This window comes from Cynoglossus semilaevis, chromosome 14 (genome assembly GCF_000523025.1).
Source record: "Cynoglossus semilaevis isolate Cse_v1.0 chromosome 14, Cse_v1.0, whole genome shotgun sequence".
NCBI classification, from domain to species: Eukaryota; Metazoa; Chordata; class Actinopteri; order Pleuronectiformes; family Cynoglossidae; genus Cynoglossus; species Cynoglossus semilaevis.
In genome coordinates, this window is record NC_024320.1 from 17,016,879 (window position 1) to 17,044,034 (window position 27,156).

The following is a 27,156-nucleotide window of genomic DNA, read 5'->3' on the forward strand; positions in this document are numbered from 1 at the left end:
TGTTATACCAATGTCTATTCATGTCTGTGTTGATTTGTCTGTGTGTGTGTGTGTGTGTGTGTGTGTGTGTGTGTGTGAGACGTTGAAGTGGGTATTACTGGCTCCTACTTTGTGTCTTTGTGTGAAGTTTTCTTCATGTCCTTTCCTTTCACCATTATCTGCCTCTAAATTGCCCCCCTCCCTTGTTCTCTGTCTGCTGATAGGTCAAACTTGTAATTATGACAATCTCCCTGTCTGTGTTGTCCATATATGCCCATGACAGGCCGCCTGTAATGTCCTGATGGCCAATTAAAGCCATAAAAGTACTCGAGCACTTTCCTTTTTAAGGACTTCTTTGTACTTTAGGGTTAAATATGGAACGACCTTTAAATCAGACGCCGTGTGTTCCTCAGAGGGTTGGACACCAGGACTTCTTAGACACTGTCACCTTCTCTTCTTCTGCCAGAGAATAATGATGAATAAAGGCTTACAATTTGCCAGTATGACCATCAGAACAGTAACTAAAAACTAAACCACAATTAAACCAAAAGAAAAAGCTCACACAAACTGGCCAAAAAAGAAAACTCCACATCTTAGTTCTGTGAAATGTTCTGTGTAATGTGTTTTTTTTTTTTTTCTGGCTAAAACTTAATATCTGAGCTAAGCCTATTAAAACATAGCTAGAAAATTTGACATCAATGTAGCTAAACATTAGCTAGTGGCTAAAGATTAGATTATTTTTCTTTAGACTTTGGTTTAGAAAAACACGTGTCAGAACATCTTTCAGTGACTTTCAACTTTCCACAGAATTTGATTTCTGAATTTCTGATTTTCACTAGAACTCATTCACTTCCTGTTCCTGCTGCAGCAGAACGTTCCAGATGTTCACATTCATTTCCCCCGCTGCACGGAGAGCACGACATGTTTACTGTGATGTAACTCTGGTGCATGTGCGTTACAGCTGACCATGAGTAACATGGTGCAGTGTGACAAGAGAGAAAGGATGAGAAACACACACACACACACACACACACACACACACACAATACTCATGCATCTTATCTTCAAGTCATTACCCCGTGAATGGCAAACAGAGGCAGTACGTGACACCTAAGTGAACACAGAAGTCAAAATAAATAACACACACACACTCTCTCACACACACACACATGACACTACACTCTTTGTCATTATAGAAAACACAGACACACAGATATACACAAATAAGTCCAGATAGGACTGGTCGTCCGTTGCACAGCTGCGTTTTGTATTTTTCCCTAATGTTGCGTGTGTGTGTGTGTGTGTGTTTGTGGACATCCATCACCTTGATGATATTTTAATGTCACATCCTCAGGCTGTCTCAATCCTCGCCTCACTCCCTCACTTTTTCTCCCCCTCTACCCTCCCACACGTTGGCCATCACTTCATAAATAAACCCCTACATCATTAAGTAAACACGCAGCAGCCTGTCACTGTGATAGATGGCTGACACACACACACACACGGCTGCAGGACCAAACCCCTGTGGTTTTTTGCACTTAGAGCACAAACCCAGGGGCAGAAATTCATGAAAAATAATTTTGTTAAGAAAATAATCCAAAAACGTTAATCATTGTGATGTGATTGTTGTTGAACAATGCATTTCAATGTGAATATTTTTTTTAACTGCTGTTGCTGGGAAGGCTTTGTTAAATAATCCAGTCTGATGAGTCAAACGCTGTTGTCCTTTCACCGTCCTTTTCTAGACACCAGACCAGAAAACATTTTTTGTTCAGACAGATTAAGATTAAGAGAAAATACTGCCCAGAAACGTATATACTTGTATTCATATGTATTTAATTAAACATCAAGTATCATACCAATGATTAGAAAACTAAAGAAAAAGCTAAACTTTTTCAGAGAAACAGCTAAATCCACAATCCCCAATCTACCAGCAAAACTTAGCCTAGAATAGATAGAAATGAGTTTAAAAAAACTAAATAATAAAAAAAAAGATACATTTGCCAAAAAAATGGAAGAAAAACAAAATGAAATATCGGTCCAGACAAGGAAAAAAAAGAGAGAAGGAGAAAAACTCTCCACCTGCAATAATCAGCTGTAGCTAACCTCTTCCTCACAGTGCCAAAACTGAGCCAGAGATATTACTTAAAAGCAGTCCAAGACGCTGAAGCTAAACTTCAGTAGAGAATAAAATAAATCAGTGTCATTTTAGAGAAAGTGATGAACAGAAGTTGAGGTGAATCTGCTTCGTTTTCAGTTTGTCCTTCAGCTAATTAACCCTGGTTAAGCTCCTCGTTACACCTTTGCCATTAGGTGTCAACTCTAGGCCTGGGAATTTGAACGTGTCAGGTTCGTGTTGGTGTCCTCAACGATGCTGCTGTACGGATTGTAGAGCAATGATAAGCAGTGATCCCAGATGATTAAAGACAGTCACGTTGGACAGTGTTGGCTGTTGACTGTGTCCACTGACCTGTCACTGACCTGTCACAGACAAACACAGAGAGCTCAGCTGAGGTGAACGTCGCTGTCAGAATCGTGTGTTCAATCTATAAAAAAGTTGCCACCAAAGTTGTGTCGCCTGAAGCGAAGCTGTTTTCAAAGTCAGGTGAGGAGCCCTAACAGAGGGAGGAAAGGAGGGACAGAGAGGGAGAGAAAGGACAAAAGACAGGGTGAGCAAAGAGATGAGGAAGTAGCAGAAGGATCAGAAGTGGGTACAAGACGCAGCGAGCACAGAGCTCACCGCGTTTGTTTATATGAGGGTGCGGGGGGACACGGAGAACATGACAATGATGCAGAGCAGCATCAAAGCAAATAAGACTTGAAGACAAGCCTTCAGGACAAGATGAGAGGAATGAGAAGCAGCAGATCTAACAGGGGGAAGGCTGCTTTAGCACCAGGAAGAGACAGATGGGAGGAAGGCTGTGAAAAGACACGTGGAAGCAACAGAACTGAAGGAATGGATTGAAGTGAGGAAGTAACAGTCCCTGCTCGGAGGAACGTCCTTGAGCAGACGTGGAGGCCAGATCCTTTTTTTAACTCTCCACTACAATTAAGATCCGTCTCCACACGCTCCCCCTACAGGTGTGGTGTGACCTGTTTATTTTTGGTAACAAATATGACAAAGTTAACAAAGGCAGAAAATATATTCTGGAAGTTCTTTACTGAACCAGAGACCAGAGTCTACGGGCATACAAGACTGTTTCAAAACATGTTTTATAAACACACTTACAGAATGAAACTGATTGGCTTGTGACCTGCAACCCTGATGAAAATGAGGGTCTAACACAGTTTGGCTTCTCGTGTAAATCTACTCGAGAGCAGTTTTGTAGGACCCCCTTGCAAAAAATTTGATTTTTAATAAATTCAAGAGTTCATCAATGAAAGAAAAAATTAAAAATGAATAAAATATAAAAATAGACATTGCTTATTGCACCATGGGAGTGCCCCCAGCAGTCTAGGCCTTTGGCAACATTACAAACAGACATTCCAAATGAGCCAATCTTAACTCTACACCTTATCAAAAACAATCGGTCAGACTGACGCGTTGACAGTTTTAGTTGGAATAACATAATAAATCACACTGCACTTCTGAACTGTAGAAGACAGCCGCTGCAGTCGACTGTCAGTATGAACTGAAGACACAATACGGATTCAATCTATCCCCTATTTATGGACCTTTAATGATACAGCCCGACTCTTGACCTCCTATGACATTACCTGATTGCACAGCAGTCAAATGCTGTGCACGTGCGCACTAACACACGCACACGTGCAGAGTGGATGTCGTTTACCTACCGAGCTGCGTTCAGCTGTAAAAGCCAGCACTGATTAAAGGCTGCCTGTCGGTCCCTGACTCCCTGGACCAGGCTCAGCTCTATTCTGGCCTCTGTAATTGCACGGGCTCCACCACAAGCAAGTGTTTGAATCACACAGCCCAGAATATTCCTCAACAACCACCTACTGCAGAGGGCTACTGTTTTTAAAAACGGGAAATAACAGAGAAGCAACGAGGCAGTCGGGAGAAGCTTAGCGTCGACGGTTCAGCCGAACAGTAATGTCAGGTTTATGACAATAATTACAAAATGAAAGTCGCGATGCAAACGCCGTTCCTCCCTTTCAGCTGTTGAGTTGGAAAAAAAAACTTCAACTCATTGTAGCGACACAGTCTCCAACGAAGTGAGATAAATTTATGTTTTGCACGGCAGATTTAATTGAATTTTCTGCTAATACCTTTAAATGTTCGCGAGTGCATTATCAGGAACTGATGCCTAATGAATATTCTGAAGGAAAATTGATTTCCAGGAACAGGAAGAAGTGTAAGTAGTGCATATCTTTGGCAATTAAAAACATTTTATTTCTACACAGCTGGCAGTGGGGAAACTGCAAATCCTCATCTGAAAGAATGTAGCCGGCACTTTTTATCAGTTTTGAGTCACTGGTTAATTGCCTTGGTGACTCATTTCCACAGTTATTAAAAACAAAAAAAGCCATTGATTTAAATCTACTCAACCACCTGCTGCCTGAATTTCTTCTACCTGTATTTCTCCTCTTTGCCTCCATAGACCCACAATGGTGGTAAATAAAAAAAACAATTATTTGTCTTCAGTCAGTGAAGAAGGATGTGATGTCAGTGAATATTAAGAGATTGCTGCTAAATTCAGGAAAGTGTCAGACTGTCTTATTTCATAGATTTACAGTTGTTTGTACCATTAAGCAGCAGCTCCTCCGGTGTGTGTCTGTCAGCTAAAAATCATCATTTTCTTTTACCGGCTGTAGTCCCGGACACTGAAGGCAAAATGCTACAAATATGTAATTTGACTAACAATTATGGCCTTTATTTACCCAGAAACACAGCGTTAGTGAAAAAAAAATAGAATCCTTTTACAACAAATGCAAATGGCAAATGACAACATTTTGGAAAAATTACAGAAATAACTTGAACAGAGTTGCTTTTGCTTTAGAATCCATGATGAAAGAGCAGCCAATCAGACCATGTTTTTACGCAAATCACACGAATCACAGCAGACAATTTGGTAGGTCATAAAAGTAGGCAAAGAACCAAGTTTAAAAGTTTACAATACTAACAAATATGGGATCGTTTAGGGATATAGATCTCGCAAACTAATTTTTACAATATTATCATCAGGTCTGAATGCAGCCGCACTTAATGAAAACCAAATTAAAATATTGAATCAGATTCCTTGCGCTAACTAGGTTTTGTTGGCAATTATGTGTCTGTTTATTGCCGAGCCATTAAGTCTAAACGTGCACTGTGCTGAAATGTATCGTTGCCATGGTTACCAGCAGAGTGAGCAACAACAAACACAAAAGTCAAAGAGCTGTTTTCATCCTCCTCAAATCCCACACAAGATTATATCATATCATGAATCTGTGTGTGTGTGAAGCAGTTATCCCGTCCCCAATGTACACTAAACACACACACACCTGGACTGAGCTTACTGTGTGAGGTCATTAGCAGCAGATGGAATACACACACACACACACATATATATGTATATATATATATATATATATACATATATATGTGTGTGATCCAGGGGTTAGCAACACTCAGACTGGAATGTAGTCCATTTTGGTAATAGTCCAATCTGTGTGTAATTGTACTCATTGTTAGCCTTTCTCCAGGCCTGAACTCCTGACCTGTGTGTGTAGTTTACAAGTAGGTTCACTCTTCATCTGGTCTTTTGTGTGTGTGTGGTTGTGGGTTTCTGTGTGGGTAGAGGGAATTTTTTCACTCCGTACAATGACCTCAACAGGCCATGTGAAAACATATGGCCAACATACTGTAAAACTCTCTGTTTCACTCTCTGCTTTGTCTGAGGATTTTTTATTTTCCAATGAACTCACTCATATACACTACTGTATATATTCTACATCAGTATCATTTCTTAATAATTGCAACATGTTTACAGTACTTGTCAATAAACAAAGATTAATTTAGAAACATAATGTAGCTCTGAGCCAACAGGAGATTTTTGACCATTTAATGTTTGTCTTTAAGTGTGATCTGTCCAAATGTCTTCCTTCAGTAAATCAGGTCCTTTAGAAAGATGATTTTAGTCAAGTTTAGGGAATGAGCATGAGTCCTGAAAATGTGTTTAGCAGATCAGTCTGAAGCGGACGTAGCTGATTGGTGGTTGGTGTAGCAGGAGGAAAAGAAGCCAGTGATCTGTTGTAGTGACACCTAAAGAAGAAGAAGACTGGATCATCTTTGTGTTCTCGGCCCAATCAGCTGCTCAAATCTTGTATTTGAAAAGCTTCCTCTGTGTCTCCGTGTGCAAACCTTCAGGTGACAAACACACCTGTACAGAACTATGTCCAGGTAGTTGTCATTAGGTGACAAAGCCCGACCTGAACAGAGAGGGGAAGGAAACACACACACACACACACGCACGCCTCCTCCTCTTAAGTGGAACACAGCGTGGTGACGTGCTTTGAAGTGTGAGGCGGCGAGTGGGAGTGAGGAGGAGAATGGGAGATTTCTATCAACCAGCAGACAGATCACACTCTACAGTTTGCCTGTAGGCCGGAGACGGAGACTGTGGGGATAAAGACAGACACCAAATAAATCCCTGTAGGCCTCGGTCGACCCAGATGGGGAAGAGGAGGGGGGAGGGAGGGGGTGCTCTCCACCCAGCTCCTGTGCAGCATGAAAATTAAGTGACTTAAAACAAAAGAGGAGAGGAATGTGTGGCTCCTCAGGGAAGAGCAAGAGAGACAAGGACACAGAGGAGGAAGAGGAGGAGGAGGAGGAGGAGTCCGTGGTTAGAATCACTCTGTGTGACTTAAAGAGAGTTGAGAGAAAGGTGGTGCATATGATGTGAGGGAAAACTCTTGATGGCAGCGATGCAGGGCTGAGATGTTTACTGTTGTCTTTGTCTCCTGTGATGAAGTGTGATGAAGAGCAGGTGCAGCCTGGTCAACGTGTCTGACAGGAAGAGAAACAGGAAGTTGTTCAAGTTCAACTGCCAGCAAACCAAAGTTGACAGACATACATCATCATCCATTTCCATCATGCGTTGTTTAGGCGTACGTGAGCCAAACTAAAGGGATGCTTTAGTTGTACCTGTGGATTTGGTGAATTTTGGAAAGAAAAAAAATCTCCTTTTCCTGCTTACAATGCTTTTGTGAATAATAAAAGAAACAGAATTGGTGTTTTACTTAACTGTACCAAGGCGCAGGAGTGTTGTTGCCAACAGGAGATGAGATGTGGGTGCCAGGCCAAAACAGGATGGAGTGATAAGAATGGACAGATGGGTGTCAGGAAGAATAGCCGGCCCTGCAGAAGGATAATTATGTCATTTGAAAAGAGATGGCAGAGGAAAGTAGTTTAAAAAAAAAAAGAAGGCAAATCTGAGCCTCTCAGTCTTGGGCTGAAAGCGTTGCTCAGACATTGTGTCAAAGCACTTCCAGCGTCATTTCAGGATCATTGTATATATGAACATTGAAAAAAATTATTGCAAAGCCCAAAGTGCTCCAAGGAAATTCATTTCCTGAGCCCCGGCAATACTTTCTGATGAATGCGACAGCTGTGCGGCTAGAGTTGATTGGTGTGTTGTGTTCCAATGCTTATCATCTGGCACTGTCAAGGCGTCGCTTTCTCATTTGGAAAAATGGAAAAATGACTTTCTGCTCATTCACACCAGCACACGTGCCAACCATTCTGTCACAGCGTTCGCCGGCTGCTGAATTGCTGCATATACTTTATAACAAAGACGGTTTAGATGCTCCAAAGCTCGTTTCCTTTCCTTCTGGTGCAAAAGAGTCAACAAAAAAAAAAAAAAAAAAAAAAAGAAAACACATTAAAAGCAGGAGCACGAAGATCTGCTGAATCTAATGTCTAGCCATTAATGACATGCAAATGCATGAATGTTGCACCGAGCTGCGCTGAGCTCAGAGTTAAGTCAAGTTTTTTTAGTTTTACCACCTGACAGTGATGAGAAGCAGGAAATTTCCCATCATGTCTTTCTGTGTGTGGGAGTGTGTGCATGTGTTGTGGTCTGGCATGGAGTCCACAGAGTCTGGCCCGGTGTCAGCTACTGTCTGCATAATACATTAAAACGTAAGCTCAGGTTTCTGGAGTTGTGGTTATAAATGACGTAATGATGGTGTTTCTGCACGAAATTGATTCTGAAAGATGAAATCTTTTTAGAATTCAGTCTTTAAGAATTAAGACTGCTTTAGTCTTCTACACAGACTGCATTAGGAAAAAACAGTCATGACAACAAACAGACAGACAAACAGACCATGTCCATCATAGAAACATGGGATTCTTTTTTTTATTACTTGTGCAAGTAAACCCTCTTACGTAATTGAGCACAAGGTGAAGTTAGCCAGGACCAATGTTGGCTGCTTATATTTTTCAGCTAAAGTTTATTGGTTGACTGATAAATGATGATTAAAGTTGATTGGCAGACTACAAATTTGTAATTATATTGAATTTTCATGGCAATTTTATATTCTGTCTGGGAAAATGATTTGTTGATCTGATGTCATACAGTCTGTTGTGCTGGTTGCCATAATGACACTACAGAATTCTAAGGAATATCATGTGGCCCTGAAGCGGGCTTTCAGTTTTTGGGAAATGAGCTTCCACACGATTGATTTTCTGTGTGTGTGTGTGTGTTCAATTGATGAAAAAATTGATTAAAATGATGTGACATTTGAAATGAATACTTTTTATTTAAGATCTGTAAAAACCACAAATCCTGTCCATCCAAACGCTCATTAATTGACTGGTACATCTGCTGTAGGTAACGAGCAGATGTTCTGTGTTAGACAAACAGAGGTGGTTGGTTTCACTTATGCTAATAACATTTCTTAAAACTGACTCTGTAAACCATGGCTAACTGATGTTGTTGTCAGTAGCATCAGCGTCTTCTACACTGTAAAAACAAGCTGGTTGTTTGCTGTCAAAACATGTAGAGCAGTGGTTCTTGGTGTTTCCCCTATTTCAGATGAAAGCTGCAGCATGGTAAATATGTTCACACATGTTGGTGTTATTATTCTCGGGGCTATTATTTAGCAGGTTTCCTGATGTGTCAGAGCTCAAATTTGCAAAGAATTTGCATCCATACGTTACATCCCTGAGGCAAATACACATTCATTGGTCGGTACCGTCTCCCCTCGTCCTCTTTGTTTAGAAAAAAAAAAGCTTTTTCAAACCAATGATGTAGAGAAACAGATAGATTTGAGTTTAGTTGCCCAAGACTGGACACAGTCTGAGGCTCAAACAATACAAAGGGCTTTAAACAAACCATGCCTGGAGGCAGAAGAGGAGGAGGGAGGCAGCGTGGGGTAGAGGGATGGAGGGAGGAGGCAGACAGAAGGGGGAGACTGAGGGAGAAGGAGAGCATACAGTTTCAATTATCTGTAATCTAGATCCGGGGCTGTGAGTTCACATACAAACACGGGCTATTTACTCTATTTCATCAGTCAAACACACATTAGACCGCTATGAACACACACACACACACACTGGTCAAACACATGCCTGCTGTCACGTCTACTGTATGTTAATGGCAGTGCAGAAATGTGTACATAAACAAGCAATCACCAGTTTGACTGAGGCACATGTATGGATGAACTCCAGAGGTAAACAGCCAGGAGTCTGAGTCAGGCACAGATGCTCACAAATAAGGAAGAGGCTCACTGGTAAAATTCCAAATGTGGTGTATAAAAAGAGCAACAACCAAAGGCACGGTGTTGGTAAAAAGGAATATTTTTTAAATTTGTATATTACTGTAAAAAGATTCAGGAATTAGGAGTTAGGGAAAAAACATGCATCATGAAAAGTCAAATTTAGACAATGCCCACTTCTAAATTTCTCTGTCAAATATGTAGCTAAAAATAATGGAGTGTTGTCTAAATGCTGTCTAAATGAACATCCTCTCCTATGTTACCAAAGCTGTACCCAAAAATGTCAAGGCTTGCTATAGGGACAGGAGAGCACTGCAGCCTGAAGACTGAAGTTGGGTCTATGATTGCATGTCTGTATGGAGATGAGAGAGGGAACGGTTGCCAGAGTTTTCACGGTGATAAGAGACTAAACCTGGAGCCAGTAAAGGACTATAAATGTCCGGGTGACTTACTGCCAAGGTTGGGTTCAACCCTGGCAGCTGAGTTCTGAACACAGTTAAGAGAGTCACGGGTTTACAAGAGAAGACTTTCATCCTGTTGTAGAGAAAGGTGAATTAGCACATCAGACGTTTGTTATATTTAAACCAAAGAAACGGCACATTCAGCAATGCTATTCTGAAAAGACTATACCGAGGTACACCATGGTACTGGATCTGAAACTGTGAGCTTTAGAGCTGCTGTCATTAGCAAGTATAATAATAATAATAAAAAAACTTAAACCAGGCATCTGCCCATGGTAGAGCGTGGATGAGGTTAAAGAAAAAGGGGAACGAGAAGAGAGCCTTGAGGCACAGCACCTGCTTTCAACATATCACAAACATACGAAACATGAGCTGGTGTTACAACCTGGAAGGGTACGTCTCTAACCGTAGTCTCTCTGGGAGCCGGACTTTTAATTATCGACAGATCAGAAACTCTGGGTCTGTTGTCACATGGTTTTAAATGGTTCATAATGTGTAGTCTGACCTCGGGATCTAATGAACAGTGGAAATGAGGGAGTGAACTGGCCATAGCTCTGTTTTGCATATACTCATTCTGCCTGTTAAAGCAGCAGCAGCAGCAGCATCAGCATCAGTAGCAGCAGCAGCAGCACTAGTGCCACATGACCTGATATCATTAGTATGTCTCTGTAATGTAGGCAGCCCTAATTTCTCTGAATGGGAGCCAGGACGTAAAAGCCCATCAGAGCCATGGCTGGGGCACAGCGGCTGTTCTATTCACTAAAGTGGCTCGGTGCCCGTGTGTGTGTGTGTGTGTGAGTGAGTTAATGTTATGACATGAAGGGCATGTGTGTCTTTGTGGGCAGGTTTAATATGATGTCAGGAAGTAAATACTCTGTCTTTGGACGACAGTGTGTAGCCTACATTATGCAAAGAGATGCATAATGTAAACTAAAGGAGACATTAGTCACAGTGAAAGGCAGGGTCTCAGGTGGGAGACCATCAGTGTGTGTGTGTTATCCTTGTAAAAAGCCCTCCACCATAGACTGATCAGGTTCACTATCCAAGGAAAAAATCAATGATGTTGGCTATGACCGACTTAAAGAGGCTGATTATACACCAACGTACAGTCATAGTGATTAGCTGGGCTGTACCACAGAGGGAAACAGATATTCTTATAAGTGAGGTCAATCTGATCTTTACAATTGTCCCAGTCCAATTGTTTCGATTGATGTTGGTAACTAATTCAAGCTGCAGCCGTAAATACTGAACCAGGTTAAAAAAATACAACATGTTGATAATTATGTTGATAAAAACTGATAAAAATAGTGTTACTTTGAAATGTATTTTCCATTGAATAGTCCATAGAGAAAACCTATGATTTTACATTACACATTAATGCAGAAACAAACCAGCACATGGGGCGTGGTCGTCTCCTTTGTTTGACTGTAACAGCGCTCTTCTCAGGTATTCACTGAGATTAAAGACCAGAATTTCCCAGAGTCTCTTAGAACTGAAGAAACCAAGACAGTCCTGTTGTCATTATTTCTTTACTCAAAAAATGTTTGGACTGAAGAACATTTAAGGACAAAAATGCCTGAAAAATACTATAGTTTCCTTGATTTTGTGGTTTTTCAGTAACTAAAGGTAACTAAAAAGAGGGCAACAGATGGTCCTGGAGTAAAGACAGGTTTGAGGTTTGGAAAAAGACATTACTGAGAACTTCATCAACACAATCCTCAATCCTTGGTCGGTCAAATCGCATCTCCAACTTTATCATCTAATAAAATCTGTAAATCCAAAAGACCGCTGCAAGACCACGAAAACATCAAGTCCACGGGCTCTGATGAACGGAAGTATCCTTCCTGTTTTTTTCTTAGAGCCTTTGATTCCTGAACTTTCCTAAATTTGTCGCCCATCTGTAAGCACTCACTCAGGAAGAACAAGAGGTCAGGGAGGGGAAACCTGACCTTGCTGTGACTACGGACCTCCGCAATAACATGATGCCTGTAATCCACAGTCAAGTTTGCAAGAAGACAAAGACAAAGTCAACCAAATTCTCCAGAATTATCCAGGGGCCTGCATGGGCATGCCTTTAATCAATCACTTCCTGAAGTGTGTGTGTGTAGATGAGAGACAGGGGTCAACCTACTCCTTGAGCCCCACTCTGAATGTAATTTTCTCTTTTCAAAAATAACCACTGTGTTTTCATGAACCACACACACATGTTGCATGTGTTTATGTGACCACATGTGTGGCACCGAGCAGCGTCTCCTTCATCTTGTTTTGTGTTTGACCAAAACCCACAAGGCTGCAGGCGGCTCATGCTTTATGTCATTCTTTGAGACTGTATTCTTTCTGAGGTTGAACGTAGAGTCTGAGGAGGTTTGGTCTCAGCCCTCAGGGGTTGAGGGTTCTTTCTTTTTTTTAAAGGTTTTTCATTAAACTTTTACCATTAGGTACTCTCTGAGCTGCAGTGACTGAATGTCTGGAAAATGTCCGTGAAAACCTGTTCCAGATATTTCAATGAAATTCCTCCGTCAATATAAAGTCAAATATCTCTCAGATCACAATGACTGTTTGTTCTTTGTCCACACAGTAGAGAACCCCGTTCCAGAACCGTACCACTGACCTGCTGCTCAGTTTAAGTTTGATCTTAGACTGAACTGAACTGAGTAGAAGACAAATGTCTTTTTCCTAGGACAGTGAAGGCATTGCTGGATTTACTCTGCCTTTGATTATTTTCTGATTCAAAGTTTCGGAGACAATCAGATTCATTTTAACCCAAACTTTAAATTAAAACTTGGACTACAGAAGTGTGTTTTAAACAAACCTTCACGACATCAGACGCCTCCGTATCTTATATAAATATGCTAACAGCACTTGTGTTCTGTCTCCTCACAGATGGCGCCGAGAGCGGCAGAACCTCGACGCGGTCATCTATACGAAGACATAGACAATCGTCACTACAGCTCACAGCCCAGGTGAGACAGCTGTGTGTTATTTCTCCTTGGTGCAGGAAATGAGGGGATAACTCTCTAAAACCACCAACAAACACACACACACGCACACACACGCACACACACAGCACAGACTAATCCTCTTTTGAGCTTATAATTAAATCTGGAGTGTTTGCCTCGGGACCATCTACTCGTCCCAGGAACAGAAGTGACGCTCTCTGAAGAGTAGGTCTCAGGCACAGGGAATCACTCATCCTGCTTCAGTGTGCAGCTTTGGAGATGCATCACAGGCTTTTTCCTTTTAACACGTGCTGCGGTGAATGGACTTTAACATCCAGAGACCAGGTTGATGAGCAGGAAGGTGTTCTCACCAAGAACCAAGAGGTGCTAATGTAACTAATCCAACGAACATAAAGATAAATCTGTTTTTAATTTCTGCTACCACAGTGGGTTTGAGTTACTGAGGTAAAATTGTTTCAGACACAGAAGTGACAAAGTAACATATTTAAATATAAAAAGAGAGTTTGTTTTCCATTGTACAAAATGAGTGTTTTTTTCCCATGGACTGTTTAGGTCAAAGGGCTCAAACAGTTAGATAAAACAGCTAGTTTACAACTGGAACAAAAACGACTTCAACAAATCCTCCTGTTAAAATCCAAGGCTGTCCACATCCTTAGTCCTCCATATTTATCTGACCTCCTCCGTGCTGCCACTCCCTCTCGTACTCTGAGCTCATCCGCTTCTATCCACTTGACTGTTCCCTCCACACGTCTCACCACCTTTGGGAACGGAGCCCGGCGCCTCTGCTCTCCAAATCTGGAACTGACTACCACGCGAGGTCAGGAACCTCAGTCCACTGCCCTTCCTTGAATCCTCTCTCAGAATCTGGCTGTTCAACATTGTTATCTCTCTATGTTCTTGAGTGTTACTGTAGAGAGGAAAATATCAATAAAACCTATTATTTTAACTTTTATAAACTGGCTGGTGACACTGCTGGCAGTCACAGTCTTCAAGTCAAATATAATTTGCAATTAAATTTAGAACTATACCTTTAATTACCTTCACATTTTTGTTAGGTTCAAGCTGAGCTTGTTTTTCCAGGCAGTGACTCAGCACAAACACACAGTGTAACTGAACTGCACCGTATTCACAGTATTTTGCAAAAATCCAGTCGGTGTGTCTGTAAACTTCATCGACCAATGCTGAAGTGAAGGGTGTAGTGAGAGAGAAAAGAGGGGACCCTAGGATGGTGAGGGGGAGGAGGAGGAGGAAGAGGAGGGGGAGAAGAGGAGAACAGTCATTTCATGGGTTATTGCCCAGCCTGATATGATGGACACCAGGGAGCCCAGACATTAGAGGAGGAGAAATCCAGAGAATCTGTGGGAGAGACCAGGGGGAATATGATTGAGCAGCGGTGGGATGCAGATGTGAGCCCACTTTTAACATAAATGGAGATGGACTGAATGAGGGAGCCTTGACCCTTAGCTTGAGCTCCAGTTCATCTGTGCTCACCAAGAAATTGTAGGTCTGAAACTAATGCAGAACAATGAACATTTTTAAAGGAGCAGTATGGAAAAAGAACCATACCTAAGTTGACCTTCCAGTATTTTTTCAAAGAACGAATGAAGTATCATTTTAATATAATAATACAAAAATATTAATAGTGGCTGTGAAACGTTCAGGTTATGATATTTACATGTACAATATGGAGCCAATAGGTGGCAGTAATTCAACTCTTGTCTGCCACTTTATGATAAAAGTTTGTCAGTTATATTAGTCTAAATAAATATCGTTGTGTTGCAGATAAGTTTTGTGAGAGCTGTCAATCTCCAAAGAATCGTAGAAAGCAAAAAACAAAGAAGACAGTTAATTACGTCATGTTTAACTCCAACATCCAATTTAGTTTTTCTTATCTTAAAATTTCCATATGTTTTTTTTTATTCTTTTCCCCTCTAAATACAAAATTGTCAGGATGTAATCAATTTGAAACACATTTTCTACACTTCATTTGCAGCAGTGATGACACGGAGAGAATACTTCATTTAAACTATTGCATGGTTATTCAATCCAGAACATTCTACACCTTTCACTAGTTTAGCTACGGGAGCAAAATGAAGGATGTAAATATATTCTGGAAGTTTCTCTTCCTTTCTCTCTCTTTCTTTTTATTCTCATTGAGCGAGGTTGAAAACATGGGGGAAAGACACTTCATTTGCAGCAGTACACACACACACAGAGACACACACACACAGCAGTGAATTGAATGCATTTTTCAAAGTGGAGCTGAACTTTGTGCAAAATCCCCCGAGGGCAGCCATTATTGAAAGCCATTTCCTCTCAAAATGAGTGCGGCTCCACCATTGGCCTGGCTCTCATTAGCATACATTTGGCCTGCCTTTGTGTGGAGCCGGCTGCGGCTGCAGCTGGAGGGGTGGAGTAGGTGTGTGTGTGTGTGTGTGTGTGTGTGTGGATAGTACAGGAGATGCAGCGAAGCACCTCACAAATGGAAGTTGAGAGTCAGATAAATGGTGATTAAATCAAGGCGGAATCAACACTTTGAGTGCTGTGTTGCTGAAAGTCCTCGTGTCCACCTTTATTACTGTTTCCCAAATGAGGACTCACAGGCGTCTATTAAATTTGCAACACTCCGCATCCTTCCCTTGAATGGGTTTTTTGCTATTTCCGCTTTTTTAATGGAATAGTTTGGATCATTTTAAGTCGAGTTTTTCATGAATTGTTCAAACAATGTTGCTTAAAAAACATTGGTTAAAATATGACGGCAGGCACAAACAGATGACTTTTCTGTCAGTTTAATCTCTGTAAAAGCTATGTTTGTAAATCAAAACAGCCCTGAACCAACGTCCTTCAAAACATGTGCTGTGAATCAGTCCAGCAGTCGCTCTTTTTTGTGCTCTTTGCCACTAAACTAGCTCAAAATATCATTTCAATGTAAAGCAACATGAATTACTTCTGAAGAAATGAAAAGTAAACTTTTACCTCCATGTGACATCTGAGGCCTTAAGTCACTGGACATAATAAATGTCCTTACAGAGACAGATGTTCACTGGTGTTCTTGTGGATAACAATCACAGTTCTGGACATCAGGGTAACTTCACAATATTGTGGGAAAAGGAAAGTGCAGGAACTTTGCAATCATGATGGGAAATTGTAATTAATACCACTGAGGCATAGCGTTGCACTCACGCACCATTGTATTTTACACATAACACATGTTAGCGACAGAAGCTTAGTCTGTTGTTTCTTAATTGGTATTACTTTACGATCAAGACGTTCCTTGAGCCTCAGAGAACTAATGCAAAAGCTGCTCTTGGATGTGAGCCGGGCACTCTGCACCACGGGCCACAGAACAGCAGCCAAAGAGAGTTTGAAGTCTGAAGTCCGGGAAAGAGGATTTGGAAAGAGCCGTGGAGGTGAGCGAGTGGGGAGCAGTTTAGCTCCAGGGAGGGTGACGCTGCAGCTCTGGCTCTTACCTTCCTCTCCATCAGTCATTACTGCTGGACTATAGCCTGCAGACAGGCTCCATGCTTGGACACACACACACACACTTGAACATACAGCCATATGGAGAATATTAACATCATTACCAATTCAAAGCAGCAGGTCATGGGCGCAGCGACCCAGCCTCGGGGTTATCCAATCAGAGCACCCCGTGACCCACTTCCCCCAAGGTGATTGGATTAGGTTGCAGCGGTGATGTTGCCGACTGGAGCTGATAATTGGCTGATTAATGTGCAGGCTGTGGCCACTGGGAGCACAGGTCTCCAAGTGGACACACCAAGCTTCCAGCATCTGGACCGAGAAGTTGACCTCCATGAGACGGATATAAGGGGTGTGTTTGTGCAGGTGTTCCAGTTTTCCCAAGTCCAAAGGGACGTCGTAACAACAATAACACAAGATATTAATCCTAATTATGCTCAGACTTCAGACAAGGCCTCACTGGATGTTGTATGATGTTGTTGTATCTGTATGTTGGATGTGATTGGATTTGTTCTCTACAAATTAGGTGTGTGTGTGTTTGCAATACATATATATACATATATATATATGAGATGATGATGATTTGGACGTTGGCTGAGATGAGATGATCATGATGTTGGAGGTGGAGCCTGGTAGGAGAAGAGGAACAAGCACAGAGTAGATTCAGGGATATGTGAAGGACGTAGCTGTTCTACCCTCTCAGTGACATCAGACCTTTTTTTTACCAATTATACCAGTACAGAGATCTTCTTGGTGTTTAACAGCGCCCCCTGCTTCATCATCTAAAACACACCATAGAAATCAACATAAAAAACAATATATTTCATCAGCTCTTGATGAAATTGATTTTATCAATAAAACAGGTGACAACCACCCAAAGCCCAGCTATTAGATCAGCCACTGGTGGGTGATGATTTCAGCTCCCTAATATGTTGAGCTTTATATTTTCAGATGTGTCTGAAAGGTCTTCTGGAGGTCAGGGAGGAGAAATCATATTTTGGCTGCATCTTTATTAAAAAACCAAACCTTATTTCCACACCGTCCATCTTCAAGCTGTGGAATGATTCACTTTCAACTCGTCTAATTCAGTTAGGAATTATTGTCTCCGAACCTCGGTTTATTTCTCGGGTCCTGGAAAAGCCAGTTAGCCTGACAACAGCTGGCGATGTCCTACCAGGGCCAGGTGTGATTGGTTTATAAAGTGATATCCCCCTCCTCCTTTTTTCGAATCGCTACATAAGCAACAGAAAAGCATCAGAAGCTGATGGTTTTGTTTGATTTCCCTGTGGAGGGCTGGGACCCTTCACTGTATAAAGGAAAAAAAACATGGAGAGGCCGCACTGTTTGTTCAGCTAACACTGTTTGCTGGCACAGAGGAGGATGTAAGGGATGAGCAGTGAGGAATGAGAGCTTTGTCTCTAAGGTGATGCTGTTGACACTGATTGTTTTACTTCTGTTGACCAACTTTAGCTTAGCTCTCTGTTTGATTTAAACTGTTTTCCCACATTTTCACTCATGTTTAACGTCCTCTTCATCACGTCTTTTCCCGTCTCTATCATCCCTTCCTCGCCCCGTCACTCTCTCCATCTTCCACGGTCTCTCTGTCCTTGGTTTCTGGAAAATAAAATAATGGCTTTATAAATAAACCAAAAAAGATGATTTTTCTGTGCTCTCTGTGGGTTCAGAGGCTGATCTATTGTTTAGGCCGTGGAATTATTCATGAATACCCTTTAAATTTACAGCAAACGTATGCCAAGTATTCATTGACTTGACTTGGTCTCCCAAACATTTTTTTCACCAATCACACGTGAACCCACAGTGCTGAGCAGATATTTCCGTTTTTGTCCTGAGCTTCTTTGTGAGAAAGAATAGATTTTCAGTGAACTCCTTCTGAACCTGGTGAATTAAATATGCGTGCTGTTGAGTTTGAAGCTCTGTGCCTTTATTGGAGAAGAAGGCCCATCTGTTTCTGTCATTAACGGTTGCCTTTTCCCGGCACTTCTCCATTACACCAACACTCACCCTCTCACGGTCCTGTCCAAGAGGAAAATCTCACTCTTGACCCAAATCTCTGCATGGAATTTCCCAGTACAACTTTATGTGTTCATGTACTGGAATATGTGACGGCAAACAGATTTGGTCTGAAATTATATATATTTGGAGAATTTGCTTAGACTTCTATTAGGCAACATTTCCATTGTGGTCAAACACAGACCACCACAGTTCCCTGTAGTGTTAGCAAATAACCACATGTCTATCAAGTGCTTTTTAGAGCTGTATTGGATCAATAGTTGGATTGATGGTGGATTGAATGAATACAGGAGGTCTTTGACACGGTTCAGTTCCTGGAAGGGGCGCAGCTCAGAATTTACATTCAATTACATATTATATATTGCAAAATATGTAGGAAAGCAGAAACCTGTCCTTCAGGTGCACAGTTTGGTCTGACCAGGACTGAAGACCTAAGAAGAGTTATGCTTGTGAGCCATAATGATGGGGGTAAAGTATCAAAGAAATATGGCGTACCTATGGCGAATGTAAACATACATGGGAATGTTGTGACATAACGGTGAAACGCCATAGGTCAATGGACAATATTTGTAGCTTAAATGAATAGTAATCAATTGCAGAAACATGCATTAGTCTTATGGAGTAGTTACATCTATACCAGTGGGCCCCAACCTTTATTTTCCAAGAACTCAGCCAGTACCGACCGTTAGCTGTGACCTATTATTTTTAAAATATTGCCATTTAAATAAAGAAAGTTAATGGATATGACTGGATTGTCTCTGAATGAAGTAAATTAGTAAAAATTAAGTATATTTTTTCACTATGTCCCACTGCGGCCCGGTACCAGATGACCTATGGACTGGTACTGGTCCGAACACCAGGGTTTGGGGACCCCTGATCTATACAGTCTTTCATTTACAACCAGCCCTTCAAGGGGAACTGTATCGCTGATAATTCATATAGTAATGCATATAATATATGTTTTTCCTCCATTCTCCCTGTGAGCGATGTTTTGTTGTGAACTGTAAAGTCTGGTTAAAAACAAGAGTTTGGTCCCTCTGATTGGGGCAGGCTGGGGTGGGGGGTGAGGCCCTCTAGTTTCCATCCATGTGAACTGCCGCAGTGAGAGCATGTATTAAAATGATAGATGAGTCATTAAAAGCTCATTGTAGTTTTATCCCACTCTTGGTTTACATGCTGTCCTCTTTCCACGGCGGCTCCCGTCTCTCCTCACCTCCTCATTCCCAACTGCTGCTACAGTGGGAACCACAGCTACCTGTCAGTGACACTGCACACAGTCCATTTCCCTGCTGTGGGTGCAGCAGCAGCAGCAGCAGCAGCAGGCGGTGTAAACACGGACGAGGCGTGGACGTGGGGTTTTATTTGGAGCCAGTTTCCACTGCTGCTGTTGACACAAGCCGGTTTGATTAGCAGAGTAGTGCAGGCCGAGCTGCTAATGGTTTTCTCTGCTGTGGATCCACTCAGGTCTGATCTGTGTCTGTAGCACGCTGCCATTAGCACTCTGTCTCGGGTGAATTTTGGGGAATCTGGAGAATGCATCAGGTCCAAATGGGATCCAAAGGGATTTTCAGCCGAGGGCTCGGGTTGCTAATTGCCAGATGTGTCATTGGGGTTGAACATTTGTCACGGTTGTAAAACACTGTCAAAAATATGAGTCAGCACAGATGAATGTGGGTTTTCACTTTATTTCTCCTCATTATTACTTAAGTTATTATTGTCCGGTTTTCTTCTCAGCTGTTTGGGAGCCTTTTATTAATAAATTAAATAACTGAGATTCAAATGTGGCCTTTAGTTTAGTGCTGACCCTGGAAGCTGTCACAGGTGGTCAGCACCCACCGAAGAATGTTGTACTATGATGCTATGCAGTATCAAATACTACAGTATGTCAGTGAAACTAGAATCAAAATAAGTCGAACATGATCTTCACAGCACTGTATGAAGCAAAAAAAAGATTTTGAAAGAGTTAAAAATATTTATGTAAAATAAAAAAGGAAATCCTGACATGGATTGGGCTGAGATTTAAAAGACATTTGATGTACTGTAACTACTACAGAAGTAACCAAGATACATGAGTATTTCTCTGTAGAAATACCATTTACTGGAGAGGCCACACTTCTTCTGTCTTTTCCTAATTCATTGTTGTTGAATTTCACAGTCCAATCCTTTGAAATGATGATGATGTCATGTGAACTCTTCCAAGTTAATTAGTGTAAAATCGTGGAGGAAACTGCAGTGTGATCACTGTCCGTTTAGAAAGTTGCAGAAGACAGTGGAGGCATGAAAATAATTTTCTACCATATGTGTGTGTGGGCGTGTGTGTGAGTGTTCATTGTACTGTTGTAGAAGTGGCTCTTCACTGACGGAGCATCTTTGAACGCTCTAAATGTGTGTATCTCTCTGTGTGTTTGTGTGTGTGTAGGTGTGTGCAGCAGCTGTTTGTGCAACGACTGTGTTTCAGTCAACCAGGTGAACACGGAGGAGGCAGATGTGCCTCCATATGCATGTGTGTGTTCACTCGATCTCTGCAATCAGGACGTTAATAAATGAAATGTGCTAATGGGATGTAGGTGAGTGCAGCTTAGAGTGAGTCACTGAGCCGACTACGTACTCCTTTAACACAGTCGCTGCAGTCGACGGTGACACTGATGAACCGCGTCAGTCTCTTCACTCTGTTCTTATTCTGGGTTGTTTTCTCCCACTAGTTTTCTGTCTGGACTTTTAAATAAAAACAATGATACCTCCTCATTGTGCTACATACAGTGATAACAGATAATGTTACTATTTTTAGTGAAAGTGTTATTGTGTAAAGGTGGTGTGACCCAGGTTTGTCCCTTTACCAACGTTTGATCAACAATTTCTTTTTTGTAATAACATCAAAATTAGAAAAACTATATGAACATTTTTTAACCTTATGGAAACGTTTGAGTGATTCTAATCACCATATAAGAAGTTTGAGATTGAGTTAAATTTGTTTTCTTTTTTTTTTTACCTTTGGAGTCGCCCCCTGGTGGTTTGCTGTTATACAACTTGTAGTTTTACAGATTTTTTTTTATTTTGCCGCTTCCCTTTTTACTGACTCTAGTGTGTGTGTGTTTGTGCGCACATTTGTGTGTGTGTGTGTGTGTGTGTGTGTGTCATTTCCAGCTGTTTCCTGTAAAGCTTTCAAAAGAGCTTGTTAGGTTCCGGGGACAAGGATAGGTCACTAATATCCTTCTTCCGTTTCCTAGAGGCAGGTGCAGGGTAACATCTACCCTCTTCACACACACACACACACACTCACACACACACACACACACTCACATACAGAGAAACCCATCTGCCACACTATCACCATAACACCACAAGTCTTCAGTGTTATGGAGTGGCTGTTATTCCTACACGGTGAAACACACTTTTTTTCCCAGCCCCAGATGGACAGATATTTTCTCTCACTGCTGACACACATGCACATATATATATATATATAAATATGCATGTGATGCTCCGCCTGTTATTATTTGCACCTTCACCATGGTTCCCTCTCATTCACACACACACACACACACACACTGAAACACTTTCAGAGGGAGAGAGTGGCTGCCAGTGTGGTATATGGGGCTGATGTTCCCGAGGTGAGTGTCAGATGTATTACATGGCGTGTCATTACAAGCTTTTCCACTCGAATCACTGCCTGTGGTTCACATCACATCCCGCTCCCGCTTGCCCGTCCGCCGCCTGCTGCTGCGGCTGCTGCTGCTGCTGCTGCTGCTGCTGATCACACAGGGACAGACGGGTGTCTGCTTCACTGCCTGCATTCTACCAACTGTGACTCACTTTGTTTTTTTTCTCTCCAAAGCGATCACAACCTGTCTGGGTGTAAATGTTCTGTCTCCAAGATGAGTTAAAATGGAATTGTAATCATATTTCAAATTGTTAATGTATTGGTGCTTTTGTCTTTGAAAACGGGCCAACAACTCAGTGCAGCTCTGAGTTTTATTTAGCCAACCAGCCTGGGCCACCACAGCAGTTACTGATTGATAAGATCGCTGTGTCTGTTTTGTTTATAGAAACAATAAAATAGTTCTAACTCTGGGGCACTCTTCCAAACAGAAATCCATAGAGAAAATAGTCAATTCCAGCACAAACACTCACAAGAGCTACTGGTCGACTTGGTTGGAAATGTATTTCCAAAAAGTAAAGATAAAACACCCGTCCTATTGGTGGCAGTGCATCAATAATTTCTGTGAAACCACAGTGAAAATTCATGATTTGGAAATTCTGAGTGGAAACGGTGGGATTTTTTGGGCTGTAGTAGTCAATAAATATGGCCCGACTGTAGATCTAACAGGTCATAGTTGTTTGTCTGTCCAGTGATAGTGAGCATCTGTACCAGCCTGTGGTCCAGACCAAAAATGTATCATCGCCTCATGGCTGTGGCTTTAAATAGAAGCTTCGCTATTAATAAGCGCACAGAGCATCACTGGGACATGATATCATCGGCCGCTGTTACAGGTTTCTTCCAGTGTAGTTTATAAACACATCCTTTTTGGTCTATTTGTGACGTTCTAAAAGTGTGTGTGGAACTCATTTGGCAGCTGATTGGAGTCACACCTACTGTCTGCATGTCAGTTGTTGTTCTAAGCTCTTTTCACAGCAGATTAGCTGAGCTGGCACTGCTCTGTTTATTTGTCATCAAGGACAGAAACCGAGGTTTTAATCTGCCAGTAATCTGCCATGTTTGGCATATGTTGTTAGCTAAAAGGAACAGCTCTGGGGGACACTGTCCTGCTGTTCTCAGCTCCAGAGTTGTAGGGAGCTGACAGGTAAACATAATGACTGACACAATTTGAATGGGTAGTTAGGGTTTTCTTTCATGTGGTTTTATGATTTCAAGTACTGACTGCAATCTGGCCAACATCTATGTCCACTAAGGTCAACGATAGTTTAAGGGTATTGAGGTTTTTTTTTCTCTCATGAACACACACAGAGAAAATATTTTATTACATGACGGCCCGTTATACTTGTTGATTCACTGCTGCACTGTTGTATTTTATTCACTGAAGAGCATTGCACTCAGAAATGTTGACCTTGGTGTTTGACTACAGACAAACTCCTCATATCAAAGTTGTCTCCTTGACGCAAATTCACCACATTTGGCAGCAGAGGACACTCCGCCAACACCCGTGTCTCTCCATGTGACAAAAAGCCAGTTTTTCAATCAACCTTGATGTAGAAATATTAGCAAGCAGGAAATTTAACTAGGACAGTGTTTCCCAACCTTTTTTCAGCCACGGCACACGTTATACCACCAAACATCAAACATCTTACAAAAAGTACATCTAATGAAATATAATAATCTTCTAGATTAAATGATCTCATAATTGACTAAAATCTCGGCCTGTTTAGTTAAAGACATCTCTGATATACTGGCAGGAAATGAAGAAAGACACTCACAACGATCTTCTTCAACAGCTCTGATTATTTGTTGTTTAGTTTTCATAGCCATCAGTATGAAACAGTAGAAGACAGATTTAGACGTGTGACCCCTCCAGCCTAAAGACTCGCCCTCGTCCTGCAATCAAATCCCAGTTTTAGCTCAGTCCATTCCCCCGAGTCTGGATCAGCACCTGTTGACTGGCCAATTAGAACCACTCACTCAGCACAGATTATGTCGCTCACCGCTCGCTCCGGTGTGTGTGTGTATCTGTGTGTTCTTGTGTATAAGTAGTTCTCCCCTGAGGATGTTCAAGGACTGTGGTGATGTGGGCTTCTCTGTGTGTTTGTGTGGGCCACCCAAACAGAGCGGTGAGGCAGGATACACAGGTGGTCCCACAAATGAACAGCACTGCTGTGTCAGTCAGCAGAGCAGTCCGAACGGAGCCTCACAGACAGATCGACACACACTCTAGTGCTACCAGTGGTCAGAGATAAAGGGAAAAAAAGGAAGAAAAGAGAAAAATGTGAGCAGAGAGGGATTTTTAATGAAATGAAGGCCAAAGCAGATGTGAGGGAGTAAAAGTGACATATTGCTGGCTGTAAAGCTCACACAGCAGAGGAGGAGAGCTGGGGAGAAGAAGGTCAGGCTCCTCATTAATCCAGACTAAAGGGCTAAGGCCACCAAGGGAGGAGAAGAAAGAGGGATGGCGAGAGAGAGAGGAGAGACAGGAAGAGGAACAGTTTTTATTATTATTATTTTAGCTCCATTAAAACACTGAGCAAACCTCATTCTCCGTTATGCCTCCTTCAAACGATTCACTTTGTTTTTAAATCTGTGGCATCATCTTTTGGAAGCCGTCCCGTTCACACATTCACAGGTTATTTTCCTGACTTCAATTAGAAACCTAACACAAGAAGCAATAAATCCCAGTGTGAAGTAATTGTAATAATAAAAAAAACTGCCTTCAGTTGAGCAGGTTTACTCCACAGCCATCATTAAACACGCCTAATGTTCTCCATTAATAAATAATAGACTCAATTGACTGTAAACACAAGGGTTCAGTTTTAGATAGATATGTTATACACTTCCTTCTTCTGGCCATCAATATGTAAATAATGACGGATATTTGTAATTAAATGTTCTCTGTACCAGTAAAGGGAATACGAGCTAATATTTGGTGAACCAATGTGACCCTGGGTTAAATGTGTAGTACGCAGGGCGCCCTTTGCTAATTACAATTTTGAATTATTAATAATAATTTATTTATAATTATATGTTAAAATTATATTATGACTAAATACAATGTTTTCCAGTGTCAAATAGATCCAGTAGGTGGCAGTAATGCATTCAGATCTGCTGGTAAAGCCAAAAGAAGCAGTTAGCTTGACCTAGCATTGATAAAGACTGAGGCTGTGCCCGAAATTACTCTCTCATTCCCTACTCCCTCTGTAGGTAATTGTATATAGTGCAGTGTATGGTGGAGTCAGTGGTTAAATGAAGAGCAGTTCTGGTCACTTACTTGGTTGGCAGTTAATTACATCATTACCGTCGCACAATTAAAATGGACAGACGGAGTCTGCTCCTCTCTCCACTATGTCGTCATGACTGCAATGCATGATGGGATATATTAAATGGAAGTTTGACAAAACCTTATCTTGGCTACAGCTTTTGAAAAGATGTGTCATCAGAGGTTTCACCCTGACCTAACCCACCGCTTTGAGTTTGGATCAAAGCACAAACAGCACAGGAAACAAAAGCTGTGTTTTCAAAAATAACCGCCTACATGTGAGTGATGGCACGACTACCTGAAACCACATGAGAGTGCACAAGCATTTATGTGAGGATCCGGCCAACAGCTGGGGGATTAGTGGGTCGGTGGGCCTCAGCAGCCCACAGGGACTTCTTCATCAGTGGGTCACGCAGCTGGCTGTGAGATTGAGGGAAGTGGTGTTCACTGTGTGTGAGTGTGTGTGTCTGTCTGTCTGTCTGTGTGTGTGTGTGTGTGTGTGTTCTTCAGTAATGGTTCAAGATTGGAATCTCCCATTGAGTTTGTTTTAACTCAGTGAAACCAGAGAGTTGACTTGGACTTGGCAGCACGACTTGGTGACCTGTGCACAGACTTCAACTTTAAAGTACCGAGTACTCGTTTTCCTCAGACATTCTTATGTGACGTATTTATTTAGCTTGTGCCAAATTGCCCTGACAAATCACCCCCCCCCCCCCTCGCGCCCATCAAGGTGAGTTTAGATTCTGAGTTAATGTCAAGTTTCCACCACTGTCGTGGATCAGACTGAAGCAGATTACAGCTTTAAATTTAGATACAGCAGAGTTTCCTTCAGTTCTGTTCCATGAGGAGCGGACCTGCTGACTCTCTGTAGTTGGACGTGTGTGTGTGTGTGTGTGTGTGTTGCTCAGCTGTGGAAACAGCACATAAGACGGAAAACATTTGAGTGGGACTGTGAAAGGTGAGCAGCTTTTTTCCTCTCTCATTCTATTTCACTATCTCTCTCTCTCTCTCTCCCTCTCTCCTTCTCTCCCACTCTCTCCCTCTCTCCCTTACTTTCCCCTCCTCTCTTTCTTGCTCTGTCACCCTGAGCCCTCCGTGTCTCCTTACCCGGGGGTTTAGCCCCTAATCACCCAAAGCTTGTGGGAGGGAACTGGAGACTTCCAGCTGGCTGCCTCGTTACTGCAGACCCCTGGGATACACACACACACACACACATTCCTACACACACTAGCTAAACACACACACACAAACTTACACATAACCTCATATATGCTTACTGAGGCATTTGCTGTTATCTCTTGGCATCTCTCCATCCATGTCCCCTCCACAACTGGATCCTGCCAAGGCCACAGCCTCACCATGTAAACTGAATAATGGGGGGTGGGGGGGGGGGGGGGGTCCACCTCTTAAAACTGGTTTAAACCAGATTCTTCCCCATATCCTTAAGAATTCCAGTTGTATAAATACACTGTTAAAACACCGTGGTGTGAACAAGTCCAACGTCCACATCGGGACTGTGTCCCCTCAAAGTTTTTAAAAACTTTCAGACAAACTTTAAGTTTACAGATAAAACAGGATTTTCAGTCAATTTAGGAAAAAAAAATCTTAGTGGTAGAAAACCATGATCGTAGTCAAGTGTCCGCCCGGGCTAAATAATCTGCTACA

At 41.9% G+C, this 27,156-nt stretch overlaps 1 protein-coding gene across 5 annotated transcripts in view; it reads left to right on the forward strand.

Moving 5' to 3' along the window:
* The window catches only part of pard3ba (par-3 family cell polarity regulator beta a), a 137,173-nt gene that overhangs the window by 108,504 nt on the left and 1,513 nt on the right, over window positions 1-27,156 (forward strand). For all 5 annotated transcript variants that reach the window (XM_025062718.1, XM_008325477.3, XM_008325476.3 and 2 more), the window contains exon 23: window positions 12,984-13,063. In XM_025062718.1, the coding sequence (XP_024918486.1) occupies window positions 12,984-13,063 (80 nt within the window). The remainder of the gene's footprint in view (window positions 1-12,983; window positions 13,064-27,156) is intronic.